The sequence below is a fragment of the Lactuca virosa genome, chromosome 7, assembly GCF_052849685.1.
Source record: "Lactuca virosa cultivar CGN04683 chromosome 7, Lactuca_virosa_CGN04683_v6, whole genome shotgun sequence".
NCBI classification, from domain to species: Eukaryota; Viridiplantae; Streptophyta; class Magnoliopsida; order Asterales; family Asteraceae; genus Lactuca; species Lactuca virosa.
The window spans coordinates 76,800,089-76,813,444 of record NC_136432.1 but is presented as its reverse complement, the minus strand read 5'-3'; the positions used below and the strand labels follow the sequence as shown (position 1 = coordinate 76,813,444).

Below are 13,356 nucleotides of genomic sequence, written 5' to 3'. Positions count from 1 at the left end.
ATTCAACAAGATCACTTTTGGTCAACAAATTTAATCCTATTACACTTAAATAATATTGATGATATAAAATCACCAACAAACCTCCCCCATTTAAGTGTAATCCTGATTAAACTTAAAACAAAACATAAACAACAACAAACTGATGCATAAATGAAATGTCGTGACGATTGAATTTCATATTAGTATATTACTCAATCCAAATATTCGAATATCAGGGTGTCACTAAGGATTGAACCCCTTCTATTCAAAGTGAATACATGAAGATAACACACACACACCAGTTTACATTCTCATAATTTCTAACTTGACACTATATTTTACTAGCTTGTGTCCCATCCTTCAATAAGCATATCAAAGCCAAGTCCCAACTTCTTGAAGCAGCTAAACTTCATGCTTATATAGGTAGTTCTTTTATTCTTGCACCTGCAAATGCAATTTTTCAAAGAAATATTAAGAAATAAATTTTCAACCTCCTTAACTTGCAGTACTGAACACATACCTTGGGATGATCATAAAAATGTGTTCCAATCTTCAAATATCAAGCTTTCCACATTGAATTCAACATCTAATATTGCATTAGATGGGAATTGGGTATCTTAATATAAAAGATTTTAAGTGGACTTTAAACCCATCCCTATAGCCGCCTTGTGCACAAGATCTCTTGTTAACCCTTTGGTTAGATGATCGGCTAAATTCAACTGAGTTCTTACAAACTCCACAGATATCACACCAGTCATGATGAGCTCACGAATCATGTTATGTCTAACACCTAAATGTCTAGACTTTCCATTGTACACTTGACTATAAGCCTTAGCCAAGGTTGCGACACTATCACATCTGATAGAAATGGTAGATATCGGTTTGGGCCATAATGGAATTTCATAAGTCAAATTCCTTAACCACTCAGCTTCTTTACCAGCAACAGACAATGCAACAAACTCAGACTCCATGGTTGAGTTAGTAATACAAGTTTGTTTCTTATATGCCCAAGAAATGGCACCTCCTCGAAGAAGAAACACCCAAACACTTGTAGAGGAGTGATCCTCTAAGTTGTTAATCCAGCTGGCATCTGAATAACCTTCCAAAACAGAAGGATATCCACTATAAGTTAAACCATAATTCATGGTCCCTTTCAAGTACTTGAATACTCTACTCACAGCTTTCCAATGATGTGAACTAGGATTACTAGTATATCTACTAAGCCTTCCCACAGCATATGCTATATCAGGCCTAGTACTAACCATGGCATACATTAGACAACCAATAGCCCTAGAATATTCAACTTGAGACACTGGAGATCCTTTATTTGGTAAAATCTTGAGACTAGGATATATAGGAGTGCTAACAGGAGAACAATTCTCAAAGTTAAACTTTTTCAATATCTTCTCAATGTAATGAGATTGAGAAATTGAAATCTCAATGTTTCCTTGTTTAATTCTTATACCAAGAATTACCTCAGCCTCCCCCAGGTCTTTCATTTCAAAACTGGATGATAAGAATTTATTGGTTTTATTAACTTCTTCTAAATCAGTACCAAAAATTAACATATCATCCACATATAAACAAATCATGACTCCTTTACCAGAAGTATCAAATTTGCTATATACACACTTGTCAGCTTGGTTTAATGCAAAACCATTAGACAAGACAACATCATCAAACTTTTGATGCCTTTGTTTTGGTGCTTGTTTCAAACCATATAATGATTTCTTCAACTTGTACACTTTGTGTTCATTTCCAGGCATCACAAACCCTTAAGGTTGTTTCATGTATATTTCCTCATCCAAGTCACCATTCAAGAATGCAGTTTTCACATCCATTTGGTGAATCACAAGATTATGTATAGCTGCAAGAGCTAATAATAATCTAATAGTAGAAATTCTGGCAACAGGAGCATAAGTATCAAAGAAATCAATGCCTTCCTTTTGTCTAAAGCCTTGGATAACCAATCTGGCTTTATACTTATCAAGTGTGCCATCCACCTTCATTTTTCTTTTGAGGATCCATTTACATCCTAATGCCTTGCAACCAGGAGGTAAATCAGCCAATACCCAAGTATTGTTATGCATAATAGAATCAATCTCATCATGAATTGCCTCTTTCCAGAAATGAACATCCCTAGAAGCCATAGCTTCACTGAAAGTCTTTGGATCCTCTTCAATATTAAAACAATATTGATGTTGAGAAATAGTTTCATTCCTTGTTCCTTCAACTAAATATAGTTGAAAATCAGATCCAAAAGACTTAGCTTTTCTAGCTCTGGTGCTTTTCCTAGGTTCAGGTACAGAACTTGCACCACCAGAAACATCTTCAGCTTGAGTAGTACTCTTGCTGGAAGATTGATGAATCATGTCCCTTGGTCTAGGTATAGATGTAAATCTTTCTTCATCAAAGATAACATCTCTTGACTCTATCACTGTGTTTACAGACAAAGAGTCATTAGATTCTAAAACATAGAATCTATATGCTTTGGAATGCTCAGCATATCCAATAAAGATACAATCTATACCTCTCTCACCCAATGTTTCCTTTTGGGTTCAGTGAGCCTTACAACTGCTCTATAACCCCAAACTTTGAGATAACTCAAATTTGGTACCTTTTTACACCAAAGTTCATAAGGAGTATTCTTACTCCTTTTATTTGGAGTTCTATTCAAGATGTAACATGCATTTAACATTGCCTCACCCCAAAACCCTTCACTAAAACCAGAATATGACAACATGGAGTTAACCATTTCTTTCAAAGTCCTATTCTTCCTTTCAGCTACACCATTTTGTTGTGGTGTATATGGAGCTGTGGTTTGATGTATTATTCCAGTTGATTCAAAATAAACTGGATCATAATACTCACCACATCTATCAGTACGCAAAACTTTTATTAATTCATTTTTATGAAGCTCAACTTGTTTATAAATTTTAAATTTATCAAGTGCTTCATCCTTAGAATGTAGCAAATAGATATAACAATATCTAGATGCATCATCAATAAAAGTAACAACATACTTCTTGTTTTCAAGGGAAGGTGTTGCATGGAAATCACATAAATCACTATGTATAAGATCCAACACCTTGCTTTCCCTAACATCTTTGAAAGGTTGTCTAGTGCTTTTAGTTAGCATGCATGTTTTACATTTTTCATTATTTTGCATATCAAAAGCAGGAATTAAACTCATTTTAGACATGTCTTTTAATCTCTTGTAATGAATATGTCCTAGTCTAGCATGCCATAATTCATATTTATGAAAATTATTGCTAGTACTACTAGAAGCCATGCAAACAGAATTATCACTAGAAAGATAATTAATATTAAGCCTAATCATTCCATTACATATATAGCCAAATCCGATAAAAGAACCATGTCTTACAAGATATACTTGTCACTTTCTAACACTTGTTTGTAACCAGAATTATTTAATACAATTTCAGACATAAGATTCTTACGAATCCCTGGAACATATAAAACATTGTTCAAACACAAACATTTCCCAGAAGTAAAAGTAAGTAAAATAGATCCTCTGCCCTTGATTGGTTCAGTTGCAACATTTCCCATCTTCACAACAGATCCATCTTCAATTGGTTGAAAGTCCTTGAACCAATATAGATCTTTGCAAACATGACTTGTTGCTCCCGAATCAACCCACCATGCAACTTTATCATCCTGCACATAAAATGCTTCAGAAATCACAGAAATATAATTCTGAATATATTTAGAATTCTGCAATGAAATAGAAATCATACCTTGTTGCTTTTCTGGATCCTTGGATCCACTTGGTCCAGCACCATCCTTATTCACTTTGCGAAGACGACAATCTTTCTTGAAGTGACCCGGTTTGTTACAATTCCAACAAACCAACTTAGCCTTCTTGTTGGAAGACTTGTCATCCTTTCCTTTAAACTTCCTTTTTTCATTAGACTTCTTGGGATTCTTTGAACTTTCTCCTTCCACCATGTTCACAGAAGAGGAACCAACTTGGTTCTTGCCTTTAGGATTGTTATCAAGTTCTTGAGTCCTTAAGGACTCTTCAATCTGTAAATGACTTCCAAGTTGAGTCAAAGTTAACTCCTCTTTGTTATGTTTCAGATTATGTTTAAAATCTTTCCAGGAAGGGGGCAGTTTGTCAATTATCACAGCCACAGAAATGGCTTCATCCATTTTCAGATTGTGTCGAGCAAACTGTCCTAGGATCCTTAACATTTCATGGAATTGTTCCATAACAGGCCTGGAGTCAATCATCTTGTAACCCATAAAGTTACTGACAAGAAACTTCTTGCTAGAAGCATCTCCAGCCATGTATTTGGATTCAAGAGAATCCCAAAGTTCTTTTGCAGATTCGAAATTTTGATAGATATCAAAAAGAGAGTCAGACATACCATTGAGAATATGACCACGACATATGTAATCATCATTTTCCCACTTTGATCTCCTTCTTGTTGCCTCCAAAGGTTCATCTTCAACAGATTCTGGTAAGACTGGCATGGGTGTACTCAGAACATACACCACTTTCAGAGTGGTAAGGAGAAAGTGCATCTTCTTCTGCCATCTACGAAAATCTTGCCCTTCAAACTTGTTCAATTTGTCAGACTTGCTTGTCATATCCTTCACAGAATCACCACTTGCCATGATTACAGAATACTTCAATTTTTGTTAGAACATAGGGGATGAATAGATTGCTTGGATTCTCTGAAAGTCGTGATTCACTATCAAATTGAAGTATTTCGATGGTACAGATCGAACACTCAATTGGATGAAATTCTGAGAATGAAATCTGAGAATGTATGTGAAAATGTTCTTCAAGATGTACCAGAAAAATGACCAAAAAAACGGATATATTATTCTTGTCTGAAAATTGTCAATAGACAGTTACAAATTGTCATAAAACTACCAAACCTGTCATTAAACGGATCTCAGGGAAAAAAGGTTCAACTTTCTAAAATTGGATTTTTGATGCATTTTTTAATATAGCAACAGCTCTGCCCCTTGGACCCCGCCAAGGGTTGCCGCCCCTAGGACCCCGCTCCCAGGGGCGCTGCCCCCGGACCCCCATTCGTTTAGGGGCTTCACCCCTAAATAACAATGTACTTTGAATCTTGAAAAACTTGAACAAGTGTGCACTCCTACACCATCCTAACTTGTTCAATATTCAACAAGATCACTTTTGGTCAACAAATTTAATCCTATTACACTTAAATAATATTGATGATATAAAATCACCAATAAGAAATGGTTTTCTTGGGAGTTTTTGATCCATGGAAATTTTGTTTAAAGATTTTGGAACTTTTTGATACATCAATAGATAAGGAATAGTTCTAGGAAATTTGTGAAGCATAGTCAAGTTGTATTGTTCTGATATTTTTCGAACATCAATCATATATTAATACTTCAAAGTCAATAATTCCCGGTTAGCTTTTCATTGATACCATTGTAATTAGAATCTAGGTTTAATTAAAATGACAAATCTTTATACATATATATTCAGGTAAGAGTTTTGATGACTCTGGTTTCTAAATTGGATAAATTATTGGTGCTTAGGGGCTATTTGGTAGCCTATTAATTGAGAAATTAAGAGGCAGCCTCTTAATATTTTAGATGTAGAGCGTTTGGTAACCTATGAATAACAAGCTCTTAATTTCTTAAAATCCTCTTAAACTTTCAGACCTAAACTTATATCTGAATAAAAAAATACGCGTCCTTCCCTGTATTGCCCTCGTATTAACGCTTCCATAACCCACCTGCATTAGATCTTCTCATGTCTCTTCCCACCTCCGACCAACTCGAATGTCAACCACCTCCTCCCATCACCGAACACCTCATCCCATCGTCGGCCACCTATTTCCATCATCAACTCGCACAACAGTGTTGCCTCATCGTAAACCTCACACACGTACAAGTCTCACACGACTTCTGATATGACTCCCACCTCCATGAAATCCACTCCCATCGCCGAACCACGACCTCCGACGCCAAGCTCCGACATCGCTGGTTCCACCCTCCAAAGCGCCGCCCTCTCCAGGTTCCGCCCTCGACAACGTCGGTCTCCACCAGGCGATCTCCGATCTCTTTCGTTGGTCAGGTATAAATTTGCTAAAATCACTCCACATTCAAGAAATCGAACTGTTTTCATGATGTGAAATCGAAAATCGATTTAATATACTGAGTTTTTAAATGTTCATATTTTAGGTTTTCTGTGATGTTTTGAATCGATGGTGAAGCATAGCTTCATTCAAAATTAGTTATTGATTTATAGTTTTCTGGTATAATAATGATTATTATTATCATAAACTGATGTATTGTTTCCAAATTGGTGATTGATTTAGAGCATTGTGTGGTTTTTGATGGTCAAGATAATGGTGGATGAAGGCTGTGATTTTTTTGTCAAAATTGTTCCTTTTCTATCTCTCATTTGAGCAATTGGAACTTTAGGCATTGATGTTTGAACTTGAGCAATTGAAATTTTGGATGAAACTAATGTTGAATGTTCCTTTTCTGTCTCTTTTGAAAAGATATATAAGATTGTATTTGTATGAAACTAATGTTGAATGTTCCATGTTTATGCAGTGAGATATTGTTGGACAAGAAAGGTTCATGAAAATCACCGGTAGCTAACCACATATCACTGATTTGGAACACAAAGAATGAATGGAATGGTTTCAACTTTCTGATTTACTCAAAGTTTTTCTTTGTGTTCTCTTAGATAAGGGTATTGTACTTGGTAAGATGTGTAAATGAATGGGGTTGTATACATGTAATGTAATCCATATAAGCATAGAGTTCAGGTTGTTTTCATAGCTATTGTAAGATTGTTTTTACAAGGGTTAAATACAATAAGTAGCAATGTACTTTTATTTATTTATTTATTATAGCGTCATACTTTTACCTCTTTATATTAGAGCATTGTTTGATTTGATTTTTGTCAAATATTTATGTTTGATTTGATTTTTTAATTTGGATTTTTGTATTGTGTTTATACTTTTGTTATAATTATTCAAGAAGTTGGTTTGGTTATTTTATAAACATAAGCATTGAATTCAACAAAAAACATAACACTGAAGGGTAAAATGGTCATTTTATAATTCAGCAAACCAATTCAGAGGTTCCAACCAAACAACATGTTAAAAATTCAGATCTTAAAGTTTCAGACCCTCTTAAAAATTCAGATCTTAAAAATTCAGATTCTACCAAACAGCCCTTAATCCTGCTGAGCCCAAAAAGTAAAAGCCCTAGTAGTAGATCAACCTTTCTTATTTAAAGTATAATTTTGACCTTAAGTAGTGATATTGAGAAACGATTAGGTAGAAGATCGTCCATCTAACTTCAAGTTTCGTAAAGAAAGAACTACATGGCTTTTTAAAATTGGAATAAGAAGCGAAATAGCTAGAATCAAAATAGGAAAGATGACAGATTTGTGAAGGAGGACGATGATTGATCACATTCCTATACATGACTTTCGAGAGGGCTAAGCGAAGCTAGTTCGCGATATAAAAATGGTTATGCAATTTAGAAGGCAGGGACAATATGGTCAATTTAGGTGTTTTTTTAAATAATAATGATTTTTAAATATAAAAAAATGCTAATTTTCTATTTCAGGCAAATATTTTGGGCTAATTTGATATTTGGAAGCTTAAGAAGGGTAAATATGATATTTTAAAATTAAGTCGCAACAAATATAATATTTCAACGTTTAATAAGGGTATATACAAAATTCTTCATATTTTAAACTCCAGAACCTTTAAAGTTCAAAATTTTATATTTAGGCTACATAATTTGATAATACATTACACTTAAATTTCCTTTTTAGTTACACCTTTTATTTTAAATTTATACTATATAATAGGCATAAATTTTGGTCTTGAATTGAAAAAAAAAATCACAATATATTATTTGTTTCCCAGTTGCCTTTAATTTTTGGAAATTTTTTTATTTTTTACCCTTTGGCAACCAACAATATTGTGGTGTCGTGGCATGCTAACTAGGTTTGTCATATCATACTGAAGTTTCCATGTCATCATAATTACTGAAAAAAATAGTTAATAAGCCATAAAAATCATAATTTTTATGCTCCAGTTTGCAATTAGAAAGAAAAAAAAAACTCTAAAAACAAGAGTCAAACCCGCTATTTCTTCTTATGGGGATGCTAACCATTAAGTCAAAAATTTCTCTGTTAATAAGATAAATAACAGTTAACTCATAATTAAATATACCTAAGAAATACTCATTATGTAATATTATTTATGCATTAGTGAACTACTATATATTAAAAGATGGAAATTATTTAACAGATTTGAAATTATGATAAGTCTATTTTATGAATGTACTAAATTGTTGTAAATCTGTTGAATTGATGTATAATTGTCCAAGAATGACATTACTTTGATGAGTTGTTGAACTTCATATGCAGGTCAATACATTGTACTAAAAGTGGGCGGAACCTGCAAGTAAAACGAATTGCTAAAGGAATGAAGAAACATTACTGGGAAAATTGATCACGCTTCAATGTTTTGGTCATATCTCAAGTTCTAGAGCTCCAATTGACATGAATGAAGAAGTTTTGGAAACTAGACAAGATTTGCTACAACTTTTGTGTTTTTGAGTTTGTGCTAGTTATGTCGTATTGGTCACCAAAACTTGCATGGAAGATGAAGGACGCCTCCAGGCGTCTAAGACGTCCCCATAGGACGCCAAAGTCAAACAATCAATTTCTGGTGAGATTGCGGAGATGGAAAAATGAGGAGAGACCGTCAACGTCCTACCAGGCGTCTAAGACGTCCCCTAGGACGCCAGGGCTTTATTGGGGCATCTCGTGTTGGAACAAAGTGTTACGTAAGGAGCTTGGAATTGTGAATTACATCATACGCAACGTCTATGACGTCTCCTAGGACGCCGACCGTTTTAGGTTATTTTTCAGTGTATTTCAAGGACGACAGAAGGCATGTAAAGACTACGAAGAATGCCTAGGCGTTATACAAGGCGTCTAAGACGCCTCCTAGGACGTCCAACGTCCCACGTTACCCAATTTCATAATCTTCTGTTACATATTATAACTAGGGACTTATGGATTCGTTTTTAGGGTTCCACCTCTGATTTTCAGGGTTTTTTCCTGCGTTTTTGAGGCTTCTAAAACCCTTGGAAACATTAGGAAACACAAATCCATTCCATTTCAATCTGGATTTAAGGCAAGAGTTCATCGATTTCATCATCAAGCTACAAGTGAAGATCATTTCATTGGTTAATCTTCATCAATTTTCAAGAAATTATTTCTTCTTCCCCAAGGTTTAATTGTTCTATACTTTGATAATCATTAGGCTATATTTGTTTGATGATTCTAATTTTGTTTATGGATTTTATTAATCATTTCATTTATTTCATTCAAGAAATTTTATTTGTGAACCTAATGGAAGGCTAAACCATTAGGGTTACTTCCGGGGATGTTTAGGAGTATTGGATGAACACAATTGATTATTACTTGATTCTAGTTAATTTCAATTGTTGTTTTATGTTATATGTGATGATATTTGGTAATGATAATTGAAATTGGGTTGTATGAATTATTTGATGTCATAATTAAAATAGTTTATTGTTAATTCATCATTTGTTCCAAGTTCAATTAGTTTAGGAATAAAGACAAGTGATTGAATCAACATATATTATTTCAACTTATGATATTGAAACTTAATATGGTAATAGGTAGTTGTAAGACACTTTATTGCTAGTTCACTAATTGTTCCTAATCTATTTAGACATAGGGAGTAAGACAACTAGTTGAATGAACATATCGTGTGCCCAAAATTATGTGTTACAAGATAGTAAACCCCAATTGTATCTAAGTAATTGAATTATGATTTTAGGGAAGAAAGTGTGTGAATCTAAACTGTCCATAACTGAACCGGGAGTACTCTAGTTTTCTTACTGAGATTTTCGTTTGAATTAATAAATTTCCAAGCTTTTTGTTTGATCTTTGCTTTAATCTTATTTGTGACAATTGCTAGTAATACATTTTTTTTATTGATTATTTTGACACAAAGTTTAACCACGAACTCCTCATGGATTCGACCCGACTTACCCTATCTACTTAGGTTAGTTGGTTTATTTTTAATTTAGATAACGACCTCGATCAAATTACAGAATATTTTACTTTTGAACCGTACATCTACATGAAAATCTTATATTTAAATTGAAATGTTTTTCTAATATAATATTTCTGTAATTATGTTACACTCTTTATGAAGAGATTAATACTTTAAATAGGATAATAAGTATTTGAAATATATCTATGTTGTGTAATATTTATGTCCTTGACAAGTGATTTGTTCTTTTTTTTCATAGGGCAAATTATGACGAAATAGCAACGTGCTTTGCCTTTTTTCTGCTCCTGTCGATACTGAAGTCGATTGTTCCTGAGATTGGTGAGTTGTTATTTGTGAGTCCATGTTAGATCCTTTGATGACCGACTTGTTATTTGTGACTTCACTTTAGATGCCAACCGATCAATATCCACATAAGTGAAAGTTTTCCCAAAGAATAAATAGATAGTTAGGCATCAGTAAATGTTGTTATAATTGGTAAAAGATTACAAACATGTTACTATTATGGGTAAAAATAATAGTAGTATGTCTATATCGGTAAAAATACCAACCACGTTGTTATTTCCTGCAATTTGCACTTTTTTATAAGTCAATCACCTGTTAAATATAAATTGTTGAATGAATCAATGAAATGCTAAGAAAAGTTAAATAAACGTAAATTAATATATAGACAAAGTTAATAGTATCATCAAACAAAACTAATATTATCCGCAAATAAGCATCTGTTGATCCGATTACATATTACCATACCAAAACCTTATTAATAACATAGTACCATAACATGCAAGAGAATTCCAAAAGATGCAACAATGATTAAACTTATTTAAATAGTTACTTAGATGGAAACCTTATTTCCTGCTCGAGAATCCTCTTCATTTCATCTTATCATCCATCGCTTCCAAAAGATCAAAGAGACCATCTTTAGTCAATCTTTCCTTCAAAACCATTTCCGTTTGATCCTGTTATACACATCTTTATATTTTCATTGTTTTCTTAATATGTAATCTGGTTTTTCCTCCTCGAGCATTTCTTAGGTAATTGATCATCGGTGATCCAACAATCTTCCATCCCTTCCTCCCACATCCCCCATCTCCACTTCACTTTAGGCCAACGAGCCATGCACCTAGCAATGAAACCTCTCGATACATCACAACGGTGGAAAAGTAAAGAGACATCTACAAGGTTGATACATTGGTCCAACACACAAGCCAAGCATGGAGTCAACAAAAGGTCAACCATCCTCAGATACCCACGAAATGTTTTCAATCCTTTCATCCCATCCCAAGTGCCATACCACAGCTTAAAATCTGACCAAGCACTTGAGTTAAAACATAAAGAAGTCACGTTGGGGAAAACACAGAACAAATCCTTAAGGCTAAATTTCAAATCTCCAAATTCATGTATACCTGAATATCTATCCAACGACAAATTCTCCACTGTTTCTGTAAACGGAAACTTAATAAGTAAGGAGCGAATAGTTGTAGAACCGAGAGATAGTGTTTTCAAATTCTCAAAAATTTTTATTGTGAATTCGCCCTCAATACGATCAATGAGAAGACGAAACTGAGACAACTTAGGAGCTTCAATATAAAGTGAAGAGGACAACATGACAAGCCTATGTTCTAATTTGAATTCGAGTGTAATAAGGTTGGGTGCAATTACAGTTACATATGATGGGTAACCGCCTTCACTCCAGTGACAGGTTTTGAGGTTAAGAAGGTGGATCTTGGGTTGTTTAAATCCACTAACACTTATCAAGTTAAGAACTTGAAGATTAGGGAAGCACTTATTCACTTGTCTTAGGACATTGTCATTTAATCTTATATCCTTAAGTGTCAAACTTGTTAGCATTGGCATTGGTTTCAAATTGACCACAAAAAGCCATGTATGTTTCACCTTTAATTCAACAAGATTGTGACCTGCATCAACAAAAACAACAAAGTTAAAGCAAAGCTTAAATCTAATTAAGGTTACCCAATTATGAACAATTTTACAATTTATGTACCACACCATCAAGAGTTTAACTTGGTCAAGTCTCATGTATTACCAAAAAAGATTGATCATTCATAAGGCCCATTGATAATTTGACCAGGTTACAAGATTAAGCTTGATGGATATCATAAAACTAGAGATAACCCTAATCTTAATTCTACAAATAGTTGATTACCATTGTGGATATGAACCAAAATTATACTGTTTCTCATTTCAACTGTTCATTATATAAGAAAGTAAGCCAAAGATTGCAATGGACTATAGTTTGACAATTACCTTGTCCAAGTGATATTAAAACCCTAGAAAGGTACACAATTTCCTTAACTGAACAATAGATCATTGACATTTGACATTGATTTTATCATTTCACATCAGTAAAAAGATGAATTTCAGGATATAGCAACAGCGTCGCTAGAGAATATAAACATGAACAATTTCAGCATATAATGAACTTACAGTACACAGAGACCAATGACAAAACTTTTGATCGACGCCACTTTGACTGAGGAAAAAAATCAGATATTGAAAGCGATTTCAAGACTCCGGAAACCCTAGGCAGCCACTCCTTGATGAAACCCCCATGGGTAAGGTACATATCATCGCCTTTATCTACAAGGTGAGCGTTCCTACCAGTTGGGATCAGATTCTCGGCGCCAATATGCACCGATTCGAGAACTCTTAAGTTCGATATGAGATTGAGGAAAATTGTCTTGAGAGGGGATGTTAACTGGGAAGAACTTGAAACCCTAGACCTTGATTCTGTGTACTTTCGCAATGGCCATTGAAGATTGATTGATCGAAGGTCTGGAGAGACAGTATTGAAAGTCTTCCATGCTACTCGGCAGCGAGCTACGTCCGCCGAGTCGTCGAGACGACTCAGTATTTCGACCACTAGAGCGTCAGGAAGTTTTTCCATGCAAAGATGAAAGATATACAAAAGTGGCTTTATGGGGTTATTTATACATGTTTAGTTTAGGTTTACCCCTTCTTAGTTTGACTATTCAATAAGTTTAAAAAAAAAAAAAAAAAAAACGAAGAGTATTTGCAAACAAAGAGATGATTTTTTTCTTAATCGTCTTTATTTTATTTTTTTAATTGTTCTGAAGTTGTATAGTTTTATTCCATACATCTAAGTATCTAAGAACATGTTTTATTTGTTATGTTTCATTTCCTGCTCTAAAAGATTACTTCTTTCGTTTAGTGTTGCTGTTGCTAGGTCCACATGATGACATGAAGCTTTTTGAAGCCATTTCCAACACTTATCTTTCTACGAAACAATATTTTT

The 13,356-nt window shown here is 34.0% G+C and overlaps 1 protein-coding gene across 1 annotated transcript; it reads right to left on the bottom strand.

The window, feature by feature from the left end:
* Positions 1–11,072: 11,072 nt before the first annotated feature.
* LOC145126801 (F-box/LRR-repeat protein At4g29420-like) lies at positions 11,073–12,417 on the bottom strand. The gene is made up of 2 exons (XM_079062097.1): positions 12,348–12,417; positions 11,073–11,998 (listed from the first exon to the last, which is right to left on the bottom strand). The coding sequence occupies exons 1-2, from the start codon at positions 12,415–12,417 to the stop codon at positions 11,073–11,075; spliced, it is 996 nt and encodes a 331-aa protein (XP_078918223.1).
* Between the last annotated feature and the right edge of the window lie 939 nt (positions 12,418–13,356).